Raw genomic sequence first — 13,217 nt, forward strand, 5'->3', positions numbered from 1 at the left:
ATGTGTAAGCAGTGTTCACTGGCCATATTGTAGTCTAGGCTAAAACATGGCCACAGATAACAGCTTCAAAGGTGTTAGCCTGCCTCTAATGGTATGCCTACCATTACTGCTGGAGGGGTAATTTCTAGCTCAGGTAGATGTACCCAAACTGACCAATTGAGCTAGTGCACTAAAATGGTGGAAGGATGAACTAGCCACCTCTAGTAGGTACCTAAGGTCTCTGACAGGATATTTGGGGCAGCTAGCCTGGCCCACTGCTCAGACCACTTCAGCTACACTTCTATGTCTAGTACACTAGCTCAATCGGAGCTTGCACGGGTATGTCCATCCAAGCTGGAAATTACACTTCCAACATAATGTTTTAAAGGACTTCAGGTGTTAAGCTAACAATTGAAACACTTCCTTTTTGCCCATCAAGACAAGGCTCTGATCACTCTCCACCTCTGATTATTGCTGAACCATCCTTCCCACAGACATTTCACTGACATTCAAATATATCTCTGGAGAGCCACTTTTTACTTTCAAAATGAACTAGATTTGCTCCAGTGTCTGCTGTTTCCAGTTACATTGTACCAAGCTGCACAAGCTGAAGTGTGACCATCATTGGGAATGGTTCCAGCAAACTAAACCATTTGCCAAATGTAGTGCCTCCCTCTTAAAAATATTAGCAGCACATCACTAGAAAGTGATAATTCAATACTTTGCCCTTCTGTAACACCTTCCATTTCAAGATCTCAAAGCTTTCAAGTAAGCCCTTAGCAACATGTCTGAGGTACAGTGATCACCCTTAAGAAGTCAGCATTTGCAACAGTTTCTGGTATCTGAGATGCCAGCCATTCCCTAAGACGGGATAGAAGACAGCAGCTTTTTAAAAAGAGGTTTACAAAAAAAATGACAAGCTATCAAACTGGGATAATACAGACAAAGTGCCCAACACAAGATAATCTCAGTCACAAGAAATGTAGTCAGAAAAGACATGATGCACTGGGAAACCCAGAGGGGTTTGTACAATATCCCTTTCCTCCCATATAGTGGCATGGTGAAGGCATCTGCCATGGGTTAGTGGCTACATGCTTTGAGTAGATGAACCAAGGAACAGAGGCTAAGTGGCCTTGAGCAAGTGATTTGATGACAGTCAAAACAGAACCCTGATCTCCTGACTCAGTCTCCTGCTTTAATCACATCCTTTCCTCAATATACACAGTGCCTTTCATCCCAAGTACTTTACAAACAATATGTACACAGGAATCCCCATACCTGAAATACAGCCAGCATAGGTAGGGTGGGAGGATACACAGCCTGCTCTCAACGGCTAAGGAACGTGGGCAAACTCCTACTCTTAATGAGGGCCACTGAACTTTAAGCAGACACTTAAAAAATTCTAGGTCCTGGTTGTGCCCATCCACAGTGAATTAGATGGAATGTAGGCACAAACTCAGCTTCCAGCCTAAGCCATCATTAGTAGTCACAAACGGCTGTCATTGCTTCAAACTGCTCTGATCTGCCCAGAAGATGCTATCCTGATAGGTAAAATTACATTGCTTCATAGATTCATAGCTTAAGGATTTCTTGCTTTCTTTCAGCATCAATATACCTCTTGCCACAAAAACAGAGGCCTAAGAAATACTGAGTGATTTGCTCTCCCTGCTGAAGGGATACAGCCTTGCTAGATCAAAAGTAGAGCTAATATTTTAAGTTTAGTGAGTCCAGTTTTGTGTACTGTCCCAGGTGGATTAACACCACATCCACAAGGGGCAGAGTCTCAAATGGAGAGCAGGCACATGCCTAGTTTTTGTAGATCCTAAGGGCAGATGGTGCTTTTATTAATACTGTCACAGTTCAAGGGACCTGTACTCCCTCTTTGTGGTACCCTAAGGGCTCCCGGCTCCTCAGCGGTCACCTCACAGGTAGAGACCTGCATCTCTCTACCCTCCTGACCAGATTTTTCCAGTCTGCAGTTCCCTGTCTACAGATATCCTCAGCAAGCCAAACTGCCTAAAAGAAACTACACACATGCTAAAAAGTTTACCAGAGATCACTCCAACTCCCAACCTCAAACTCGAGGAGGTGTCAGTCCTTCAAAACCCGTAACTGGGTTTCCCCCATAGTTACAAGTTCAGAACCATCTCAGATTCAGAACCAGAACCACCAGGAATAGTTCCATCTTTATACAGCTTGGGCTTTTGATCATGGCCTCATGTAACAAGTGATCAGCAGACAATGGCTCGCTCCTCAGGGCATAGTTTCAAAAGATTTTGCATTAACCAGAGGATGGGAATTAGTATTCACCTCCCGCTAGATATTCCCTAGGAAAAAGCATGTAACACTTTGTTACCACCCCGGCATAAACCATTCATTTAATACAATGGGCCTCAAGAAATTTAATTCAACAAGGTCTCCCAAGGATATGGCAGGAAGTTGCCATCTCCGTCACAAATCTCTCTGGTCAGACCTTTAAGCAGACCAGTTGATCTGTTTTGCCAAGTGCAACAATTACTGTTTGTTCAGTGGCAGGTTAGGGAGAACATTCTCTCTTCCAACAGGAGGCCTTTGTCTAATAGGATTGGTCTAGGTACTTTTCAAGATTGGGAAGAACAGCATTCTGCAAAGGCAGCTTCATAGTGCGGTGAGCTAGTGGCACTGGGAACTGGAAGACTCGTCTCCTGGGTTCTTATTCTCAACTCTGTTACTGACTTGCTGAGTAGTCTTGGGCAAGCCTTTTTACCCTTTCCTGCAGTTCTTCTAGGTTGATAAGGGACATATCACTTACCTGCCTCACAGGGGAATTGTGCAGCTTAATATTTGTAAAACGTGCCAAGATCCCTTGGTGAAAGGTTCTCCAGCCATGCAATATTCGGATATCGGTGGCTTGTGTCAGATGAGTGGAAAATGTCATCTTTGTGTTGTCTCTAAGGTGCAAGTGAGGCTTCTGTAGTCAAGTCTCCCTCCCCATCCCATCCACAACCAGATACAACTTGTGCAACAGACCACAAGAGACAAATAATGGAAAAAAGTGTATTAAAATAGTCACAAGATTACAATAGAAAACATTAAAATCAGTCAAGAAAAATTAACAGTATGATTTTAGTATCCAAATCAAAAGAATCTGTCCAAGCAAAGCACAAAGCACAGTTGCTATCCCTGGCTCTCCACAGCCTTAACTTTATATAGTGAGGCCACGCAGTATACACCTGGCTCCCTCCCACAATAATTATACACCCATTTTATAGGTGTTCGTCCTGCTTCATCCACCCCCAAAACCAGGCAGGATACTGGTGCGCTATCCTCTGAGTGAGGAAGGGGCTTTCCTCCCCTGTTTAGGAAGATAATTTCCAAGTTAGAGGTCGGCAGGAACAAGAACCAAAAGCTCCTGTCTTCCTGCCCAAAGTGTCTCTAATATTCCATGTTGCAGCTGCTTTGGAGTTGGGGGGGAAAACCAGACTGCACAGCATATTCACCCCAGAAGGCAGGAAACGTTATTCAACTTAAATTCCAGTTTTAGAAAGTGCAGAAATACCTTAAAAATAAAAGGGGTTGCTTGTGTTTGAGAGGGAGGAGGAGAGAAGCCTTAAAAAAAACAAAAAACAATAACACCACCACCACACAACGGAATAAAGTGTGAGCAAAGTAGTTTATGATTTAGGGATCTCCATCACTTAGTCCTGCCTCAGACCAGGGGGCTGGATTTGATGACTTCTTGAGGGCCCTTCCAGCCCAACATGTCTATGATTCGATGTATGATAAAGGCCACCAGAATGCAATGTGCCAAGACCTAGATACTGGTATGACGGGAAAATGACTGTATCCCCGGCAATGTAGATACTTCCCCAGATCTTTGACCACAGATTCATTTTCAAGAGGGAAACATACTCCTTGAACCCCCCCCCCACCATATACATAAGAGAAAAATCCTGGTTTTAAAGGTCCTAGACAGATACAAGAATAATGTAAACACCAAGCAAGGTTTAAAACAGGTTCCGAGGCAATTATATTAGAGATCATATGGTTCTTCACCCTACCACCTCAACAGTCCACTCTCTAGGGAAACGAAGCCTTTAAGTTTCGTACACACACACATGAGTTACAAGACAGATGGTTATCCAAACAACTCTGGAATATTAAAAGAAATTAAAAACCTAATTCCAGTTTCTCTAATCATAAACTGAAATGTCAGTAGAACGCTACAAAACACAGAGCACTCCAGGTATAGATTGGGCCTTATGCACCACCAGAGAGCACTGCTACTGTGGGAAGGCTCTCAACGTAACAGCTCCTCCAAGCACCACCTAAAATACCCTCGTCCTACCCCCTCAACCCTGGGTCATCTGCCCTGGAGACCTGCAGTCAAACACTGACCTATGCATGGAAAGGGGTGTTGGAGATAAGATGTGAAGAATACAGCTGCCAATTCATTCGCTAGACACCCGAGTTAGCAAGTAGCAACACCAGACCTCTGGATGCTGCACCTATATGCTCATTTGCGGCAGTCAACTAAGGGTTAAAAGTCCTCAATTGTTGAAACAGGATTTTGCTGCTTTGCCAGCTTTTCAGTTCTAGCAAGGAGCAGCAGCATGTTTTCTGAGGGGAAGACAAGCAAAACAGAAGTGATACCATCCAAGTCTTGCTCTCAAAAAGGTGTCAGTTCCTGTAGCAGACAAAGCCAAGGCAGCAATCCCAAAGGGTATTTGTTTTTGTCTGCAGCGAGTACAAGGTCAGTTATAGTCAGGAGAACTCCTTCTCCCGACAAGTAGAAAACGTTATGTGGTACTGACTCTAGTTTCTGTGCTGTGACATATTATACGCCCTGAGCAGTAAAGACAAGATTTATGAAGAATTCACCACCCCGGATACAATGCAGTTCCCACAGAGCTCACCTCAGCTCGTTATCCAAGAGTTGCCTCCATTGTAACAGCCCTTGGGACAACACAGCTGTCTTAGGCTTGGTCTACACTTGGAGCACGTCTACAATATGGGTACTATAGCGGCACAGCTCCAGTGCCTTAGTGCAGATGCTTCCTACATTGACAGAAGACAAACTGCACCTACACCAGGAGTTAGGTTGGCTTAACTACAGCATTCAGGGTGATGAATTTTTCATACCTCTGATCAATGAAGTTAAGGTCAATCTAAATCTGAAGTGCAGACCAGGGCTTAAAAGTTAGGTCGACAAAGCTATGTCAGTCAGGGATGCGAAAAACACCCATCCCCAACCAACAAAGCTAAACTGACATAATCCCCCTGTAGAGACAGCTACATTGACAAATTAATGCTTTCATCGTTCAGGGAAGTGATATTTCTACACCAGCAGAAAAACCCCTTCTATCAGCACAGGCTGTGCCTCCACAATAGGGTCATGCTGGCATAGCTCTGCTGTAGCTATGCTGGTATAGTCTCCATAGTGTAGACAAGCCCTGATTATTTGACTGCAGTACAGAAAGGGGTGGTGGGGAGGAGAAGAATGCAGCCAATTCATTCAATTTCACAGCTTCCAAAATGGGCTAATACAGTGGTTCTCAAACTTTTGTACTGGTGACCCCTTTCACACAGCAAGCCTCTGAGTGTGACCCCTCCCCCCCCCTTTATAAATTAAAACACTTTTATATGTTTAACACCATTATAAATGCTGGAGGCAAAGCGGGGTTTGGGATGGAGACTGACAGCTCACGACCCCCCCATGTAATAACCTTGTGACCCCCTGAGGGGTCCCGACCCCCAGTATGAGAACCCCTCTGCTAATACGATCAGACCATAGTCTGGGATTTCACTATAGCTTCATTCAGGGTATGTCTACACTTTAATCATTACAGTGGCACAGCTGCATCTGCACTGCTGTAGCGCTTCAGTATAAACACTAGGTTCTCCCATCAGCATAGGTAATCCACCTCCCCAAGAAGTGGTAGCTAAGTCAGTGGAAGAATTCTGTCTACACCAAGGGTTGGGCCAGCATAGCTACATCTCTCGGGGGGTGTGGATTTTTCACACCCCTGAGAGATGTAGCTATGCCAAGGTAAATTCCTTTATAATTTTGATGGACAAGATCAACTCTTATTTTTAAGCATCTTTTTCAATTTTTATCAATTAAAATTTTCAAAACTGCCCACAATTATGTGTTTTAAGCTTTTTTTCAGTTTAAACTTCCACAGTTGTGGGAAACTGAGGGGTGAAACAATTTAATGACAGTAGATGTTGAGATTTAAAAAGTTAAAGCATTATAACCATTAGCACACAAACTGTCAACATCCTATGTCAAAATATACAAAGTATATAGCCTTAAATCAAACCAATAAGTTCTCAAGCAGCATTTTTCTTACTTCGCCTACCTCTAAATTTCAATTATTGATGGACATATTTATGCGTCAGTTTGTGCGTGTACAGTGAAATCAACGTTTATGGACATTTACCAATAAAAATCTAATCCTTCCAAGCCTAGTCACACAGTATTAACTGCTAGCCTCATCCCCATTTCAGTTTTTACACCTGTTTTACCCTGACAAGGGATTCTGCTTATCCCTGAGCTGTGCTACAAGCCTGGTTTCTCCTACTTAGCACTAGGCATTCATCAGAAGTAGTCCTACACAGCACAAACCTCAACAGGGCCAGAGATGGACAAGTGCAGCAAACCTGGAGGAATTTTAAAAGCCCTTTAAATTTTGCATTTCCTTTTAACTGACAAAGACCTGGGTTAGTGGCAGGGAATCAAGAGGAAACTCTGCATGCTCCATTGGCTAAAAGTATAGGGTTAAAACTGATCAGGTCTCTGGTCTGATCTCATTAGCCACAAGGCAATCATGAACTCCTCTGAACTGAGTAAAACCTGAAGACAGCTCACTCAGTCAGAATCAATCCACTTCCATTAACACAGGTTACTGTTCCTGATAAACAAGCTTCAAAGTTAAGACAAATCAAGGGAAAGTAAGTTCAAAATAGTTTCAGTCCCATATAGCATCAAGTCTTTCTGGCTACAGCTTTAAGACAGCTACATCATAGAAGCCATCTGCTTGAGCCATGGAATGTTGGTTACGTTCCCATAAATGCAAAAGACGTCCCTAGTCAGGCTCAGACAAGATCTCAGATCATGATGCCTGCAGTTCACTACACACAAGAGGCAGCTTGTTTCCTTCCAGAAGGACTCAATGAACCTTTGGAAATATAAGCAAGTGTTCATAAAGATACAAGGGAAGAACAAAGAGGATCTAAAACCTTGAAATGAATCTCTCCAGTGTGGGTCTAGCTCACATGCCTTCAACTAGACTAAACAGGTCACAGGGTAGATTCCCACAAGAGTAAGCTAGCCATAATGTCAGTAATACAGGTGGGGCTGCATGCTTTCTGCATTATTCAATTTTTCCTGTTCTAGCAGATCACAGGAGATGGGACTTTAGTAAGAGTCAGTGACAGTGGAACCAAGGATGGCCCAGTCCTCTTATAGCAGCAGGCTTGTGATGGTCCCATTCATCACGCTTCTCCCTCTTACTCTAAACTAGCTTCAGGGAAAGACAGTATAGGCAGATTATTGCAAGTAAAGTTTTATCACTTTTCCTTTTCCACAAAGTGCAATGTCATCTCTCTCCAGAAGGGCCCCTGCTTCCTGCTACAAGTGGACAAACAACCCAGCAGGTTTAACTGGAAGCAGGTTGTCCCAGGGAAGGGCACATCAGGATCTAACTGAAGCAAGTTACCCAGATAGGAAGCTTCCTAGACGCCCCCTTCACTTACTTAGGAAAAGTTGGGTTTTATTTTCACTGCACAAACCCCACTGGGCCACAGTCCCTGTGTTCTAAGAGACTGGCTTTAAGCTCTAACAATATATGGGCTCAATACAGGAGTAACTATATGAAATTCTATGGCCTGTGATATACAGGAGGTCAGATTAGATGAGCTAATAATGGTCCCTTCTGGCCGTACAAATCTATTAATCTATGAGCAATGTCACCATTATATAAATTTAAAGTTCTCGTACATTTAAAGGGGTGAAGGGTAGACATTTCAAATGGCTAAAATTTACCAGATCCTTTATAACTTAGCTCTTCCTTCTCCCATGCAGATGGGGAGGGTTTTTCTGAGCAAAGAGGTCTAATTGTATAAGATGAGGTGGCAGTCAATTTGTATAGATTGGAGAATAGGAAGTATCCTATAGAAACTACCTTCCTCATATCCATCCCTTCAAAAAAGGAAAACCCTGTTGAAAAACGATCAGGTAAATCTAGAATCCCCTAGCACCTTCTAGTTTCTCCATTAATGATTGAGACAAAAAATACTTTAAAGTTGCCATGTGATGTATTTTCACTTTTTCTCCCCTTATCCTAGATACAAAAAAAGAATATTGGCCATTTATAAGCAGAATTCTTACTGCATCTCAACATGCAACACTGGTCTCACTTCTGTACGATTAAATAGACTATTTACACACAACACACATATCTCTCTGTATTCACATGCATTGGTCCTAGTCTAGGCATCAAAGGCCACATGTGAGTTCTCTGGGTCACATTTGATTCAAGCCATTCCAGTTTGAATTTTTGTTTTGCTTTGGATACGGTGAGATCTCCTCAGTTCTTCCGAATGTCAGCATAAACCACGGATTCCGACTTGTTAATCTTGTCACTGTGTCGCCCACCGGAGTGATCTAATTGCGCATAAATGACTGGGCCCTGAGGACAGAGAAAAAAACAGAATCAGTGCTTTTAAGAATGGGTTGCACTTCCCTCTCCTTTCTGCAGGGCCTCCTGTGGGAATACAGGGACAGCAAATGCACTGTCCCTGATAGCTAATGGAACCCCAAAGCAAGTGGACTGAGCCTTTACCTATACAAGAAATCTGGTGTGTCACCTTACTTGCAACCCCAGTGTACCATGCAGCACAAGGGCTCATTTTAACTAGATTGGCCGGCGTGTGAAGAATGCAAGGAAGGATCCACAGTTCTGAAATGTATCAGAGTTTCCTCAACAGACACAGAAAGCTATGAAGATATGTAGCTCAGTCAGATGCAAGCTAGGGTTTAATTTTTTTTAAGCATCATACTGCGCTACAGATTGTCATTAAGTGATAGAATTCATTTTATGCACTATACCTGCAGACCTTCAAATCCTCAAGTAGATCTGTTCCTCAAGTAGAGTGAATGAGTTCTAGCCTGCAGCCACAGTGTAATATGACGTAGTCACTATTCACCAGCTAAGTAAGCAACCATATCAATCCTATGATATAGTGACAAGGACCACTTAGATACTGCAGCTAGTGATGACTCAGTAGTTGGTGCACCTCCCTCAGTACTGACCCAGTGCCTTAGCTTGGTTTTAAAACAGAAGATCTAACCGGGGGGTCAACAAGGCTCCCTTGGCAATGAGTAGCAATATCAGAGCTGGTGCAGGTCCTCAAATTGTGTTCTGGCCAAAACATCTCATCTCATTCTCTTGGAGTTTTAAATAGATTTAGTATTCTCCATGACCTAACCTGTTCTGCTAAACTACTATCATGTTCAGATAGCTGCACTTCAGTGATCAATGAAGGAATCCTCATATGCAGTTTGTGGTTCACACCAAAGAACTTGACAGACACTGCCAACCAATTTTGTTTCAGTGCCTCAGAGGGCAGCAATGCACATGAAACTTCAGAACAGAGGACCCATAGGTTCACCACCAATACCTGTGCTCCCTGAAACGCAACCTGCAGGAATATGAAGTGCAGAGTGGGATGGGACTGGAGTGCTCCATATCCCAAACGCAGGTATCTGAGAAGCAGGCGAAAGGGTGGGAAATTGATTTCAGCAAAACGACAACTTCTCAGTTGCAGTGCTAGGATATTGCACTCTCTCAGTGAGTTAGATACAAGCAGGGGCATCATTTCAGAAAATTTAAAGGGGAAGGGAGGGAAGTTGTATCAGCATAAAAACATGATATGTGATTATATTATATCCTACAAAGTTGGGGGAGGGGGCAAAAAGTGGAGCAGACACACGCATGGAAAGCTGGGGGAGCAAACAAAGGTGTGGGGATGAAACTGCCCCCCTTACCTGATAGCAAACAATGCCCCTGGATACAAGGCTGAGGATGGTGCAGCCACCTGAGAAGTGGTCTCAGCACAACCGAGTCTGCACAATCAGAGTGCATCTATGCTACAGTGACTCTACCAGCCACGCTACATGACCACAGCTACAGAGGCATAACCCCATTGTGTAGACAAAGCCTAAACCAACTGAAGAGGTTGTTCTGTGTAGAAACACCGCCCGCTTGAATTATGGTAGCTATTCGACAGAAGCAGCAACATAGTTGCATCTACACCAGGGGCAGGTCAGCACAGCTATGTCAGTCAGGGGGTGGATTTTTCACATCTCGACTCACTTAGCTATGTCAACCTCACTTTTAAGCACAGACCATACCTCAGTCACACTTATAGTCCTTATGAGAACTAAGAGGAAGTGACTGACTTTGCCCCATTGGGAAAAAAAATTTACATCACTAAAAGTGGTTCTAAACCCAAGATATTTCCAGGTCTCTACACCAGCTCGTTTCCCTTTCGTCAGTTTGACTGACTTTCTCAGCTTCCCTGATCTCTCTGGATGAAAGAGGCCTTCACATACCCACTATGGTTCCCTTTCTTTCCTGGAAGGATGTGTTTCAAATGTGATTGTGTTGAATCAGACACTCCTACAATCACCTCTCCAACAGAGTAATTAGAAGCAAGGTGTGAGAAAAGTCTGGGGCCTCTGAGAGAGACCTGCTATCAAAACCAGCTCTTGCATGCTTCTGCTCAGCAGCTCTTCAACAACTACTGCTTTCAAAATACTCTGTTAAAAGAGGAATTGGAGGTTATAAACTACTTCTGGGGGAAATATTTACCAAACTAAGCTAAAAGCCTCTTAGGAAAAAGGGGAGGCAAAAGAGAGGTAACAGCGAAAGTAAAGCTGATGCCCTCCAGAGACGCATAGGTACTGGAAAGATATAGCTGCCACATACATATACATTACTAAACAGGAAACTGGGAGGAAGAAGGGGAAGAATTCCAAGGGAGATGGTCTAAAGGTTTTTAAAATAAAAAGCTGTCAATATACATCAATTGAATTCATTGGACTGGACAGTAGGCACTGGTAGTTCCTGGCTATTAGTTGTGATGCTATGTCAAGATACTGTCACTACTTACAGTAAGAATGCAGGAGTGCCTCACAAATTAATGCACCCATACAGAAAGTGCCAAATGACCCGAGAATTTGTACTTTAGGAGTGAGAAACAGCTCCTTTGCCCCTTAGATACAATTTGGGTATGTGATTGTGAAGCACAGATGGTTACACACCAATATACTGTAAAGATATCCCACCTATTCAGATCACTGCCAACTGTCTGATCAGATCATAAGCTACTAATAGACCTCTCCACCATCTGTTGCAGCGCAATGAAGTTTGAGAACTCCTGGTCTAAGGGCTTGTCTATACAGGACAATTGACTGGAATAGCTATTGCAGAATAGATTTCCCCATGGACACACTGAGGCTGTGGCTACACTTAGCACTTCAAAGCGCTGCCGCGGCAGCGCTTTGAAGCGCTAAGTGTAGTCAAAGCACCAGCGCTGGGAGAAAGCGCTCCCAGCGCTGTCCGTACTCCACCTCCCTGTGGGGAATAATGGACAGCGCTGGGAGCGCGGCTCCCAGCGCTAGGGCTTTGACCACACTGGCGCTTTGCAGCGCCACAATTTGCAGCGCTGGAGAGGGTGTGTTTTCATACCCTGCTGCAGCGCTGCAAATTTGTAAGTGTAGCCAAGCCCTGATTCTGGAATAAACTCATCCAACATGAGGAAGCTATTCCAGAACGGCTATTCTGCTTTAAATTCACACCTTATCTTATTCTGGAATAAATTTCCTGTGTACAAAAGCCAGGGCAGGGAGGACACCAAAAATCAAGAACAGCCAACACCTTTTAACCAACATGTTTTGAAACACTTAGCACAGATATCTTTAAAAACACATTGGCATTTTGTTTGCCTAGATTAAGAGGTCTGAGTTAGCTGCTAACCCTTTCTCTAGTTGTACACACAGATTAGTATCTTTTAGCTCCATTTAACCAGTCAAGGTTAACCCTAGACGCAAGCCTAGGTTGACCACAATTGGAAAACATGTTTTAAAATATGTTAAATTCTGTCTACACTAGGTGCTAACACATTTTAAGCTCCACTTAATGGGTTAACTATTGATTTTAAGAATACTTTTTCTCCTAGTCTAGACAAGCTTTTCTTGCTTTGTCTCTCAAACCATGCTCCTCCCACCACTTTGCTTACCCCAACTCAAACCAATAACCTCATGCTTCCTGCCTACCTCCTTGCTCAGGGCAGCCCAACATTACTATAAATCTGAAATATTTAATTTTGACTCTAGCTGAAAGGAAAGAGTTATCTTCATTCATCTGTTCAGGAAGCAGCCAAAAAAAAAATCTATTAATGGATAAACTCCATCCAAAGGGAATACAAAGTGATTTTACAAAATTAAGAAACCGTTCTGAAAACTACAAGTATGCTCCCTTCCCAAATCACTTACAAAGTCCTCCAGCTAACACCATGGCTAAAATTCAAAGTCACCAAAAATACAAATCTATAAAACCACCTAATCTTCCTTTTCAGAATGTCACCCTGTGGCTTTTCATACATGTAGATTGTAAACTCTATGGGCCAGGGACTTTGCCTTCATTCTGCTCTATGAAGTGCTTAGCAAGTTTGGCACTATTAACATAAAAGATTTCATACAGTACATTTAGAGTGTTCATACAGATCACTCATTTCGATTATTAGGTCTCATTTCTTCAATCAGCTCCAGTCACACATCTAGTTATGCATTATAAGGACCTTGTCTACACTACAGGTTACTTCGGTATAACTTATATCAGTCACGTGTATGACTAATCCACACCCTTGAGCAACGTAAGTTACACCAACCTAAGCACCGGTGTAGACAGCACGATGCCGGTGGGAGGGCTTCTCCTGCTAATATAGCTACCGCCTCTTGAGAAGGCAGGAGTTGGCTTAGAGCATCTTCATCAGAAGTGCTGTAGTGGAGATGTAGCAAGGAGCCCTGAACATTCTTGCCAACTCACACCCATATTTATATATAGTGTCCCTGTTTGAGAGGTTTCTAGGCTTTCTACTAGATTTTTCCCATACCTCATGAAGGCACTTTTCATTTTCTGTGGAATGATTGTCTAGGTCAGTATTAGATTCTGCCTTCAATTGTTGAGTGG

General features: G+C 43.2%; 1 protein-coding gene across 2 annotated transcripts in view; it reads right to left on the reverse strand.

Annotated features, from left to right (window-relative positions):
* Nucleotides 1-3,001: 3,001 nt before the first annotated feature.
* MPZL1 (myelin protein zero like 1) overlaps nt 3,002-13,217 on the reverse strand; it is a 54,059-nt gene continuing 43,843 nt past the window's right edge. For both annotated transcript variants that reach the window (XM_045001961.1, XM_045001960.1), the window contains one exon: nt 3,002-8,651. In XM_045001961.1, coding sequence (XP_044857896.1) covers nt 8,550-8,651 — 102 coding nt within the window. In that variant the 3' untranslated portion in view covers nt 3,002-8,549. The remainder of the gene's footprint in view (nt 8,652-13,217) is intronic.

This window comes from Mauremys mutica, chromosome 1 (assembly GCF_020497125.1).
Source record: "Mauremys mutica isolate MM-2020 ecotype Southern chromosome 1, ASM2049712v1, whole genome shotgun sequence".
In the NCBI taxonomy this organism is placed as follows: domain Eukaryota; kingdom Metazoa; phylum Chordata; order Testudines; family Geoemydidae; genus Mauremys; species Mauremys mutica.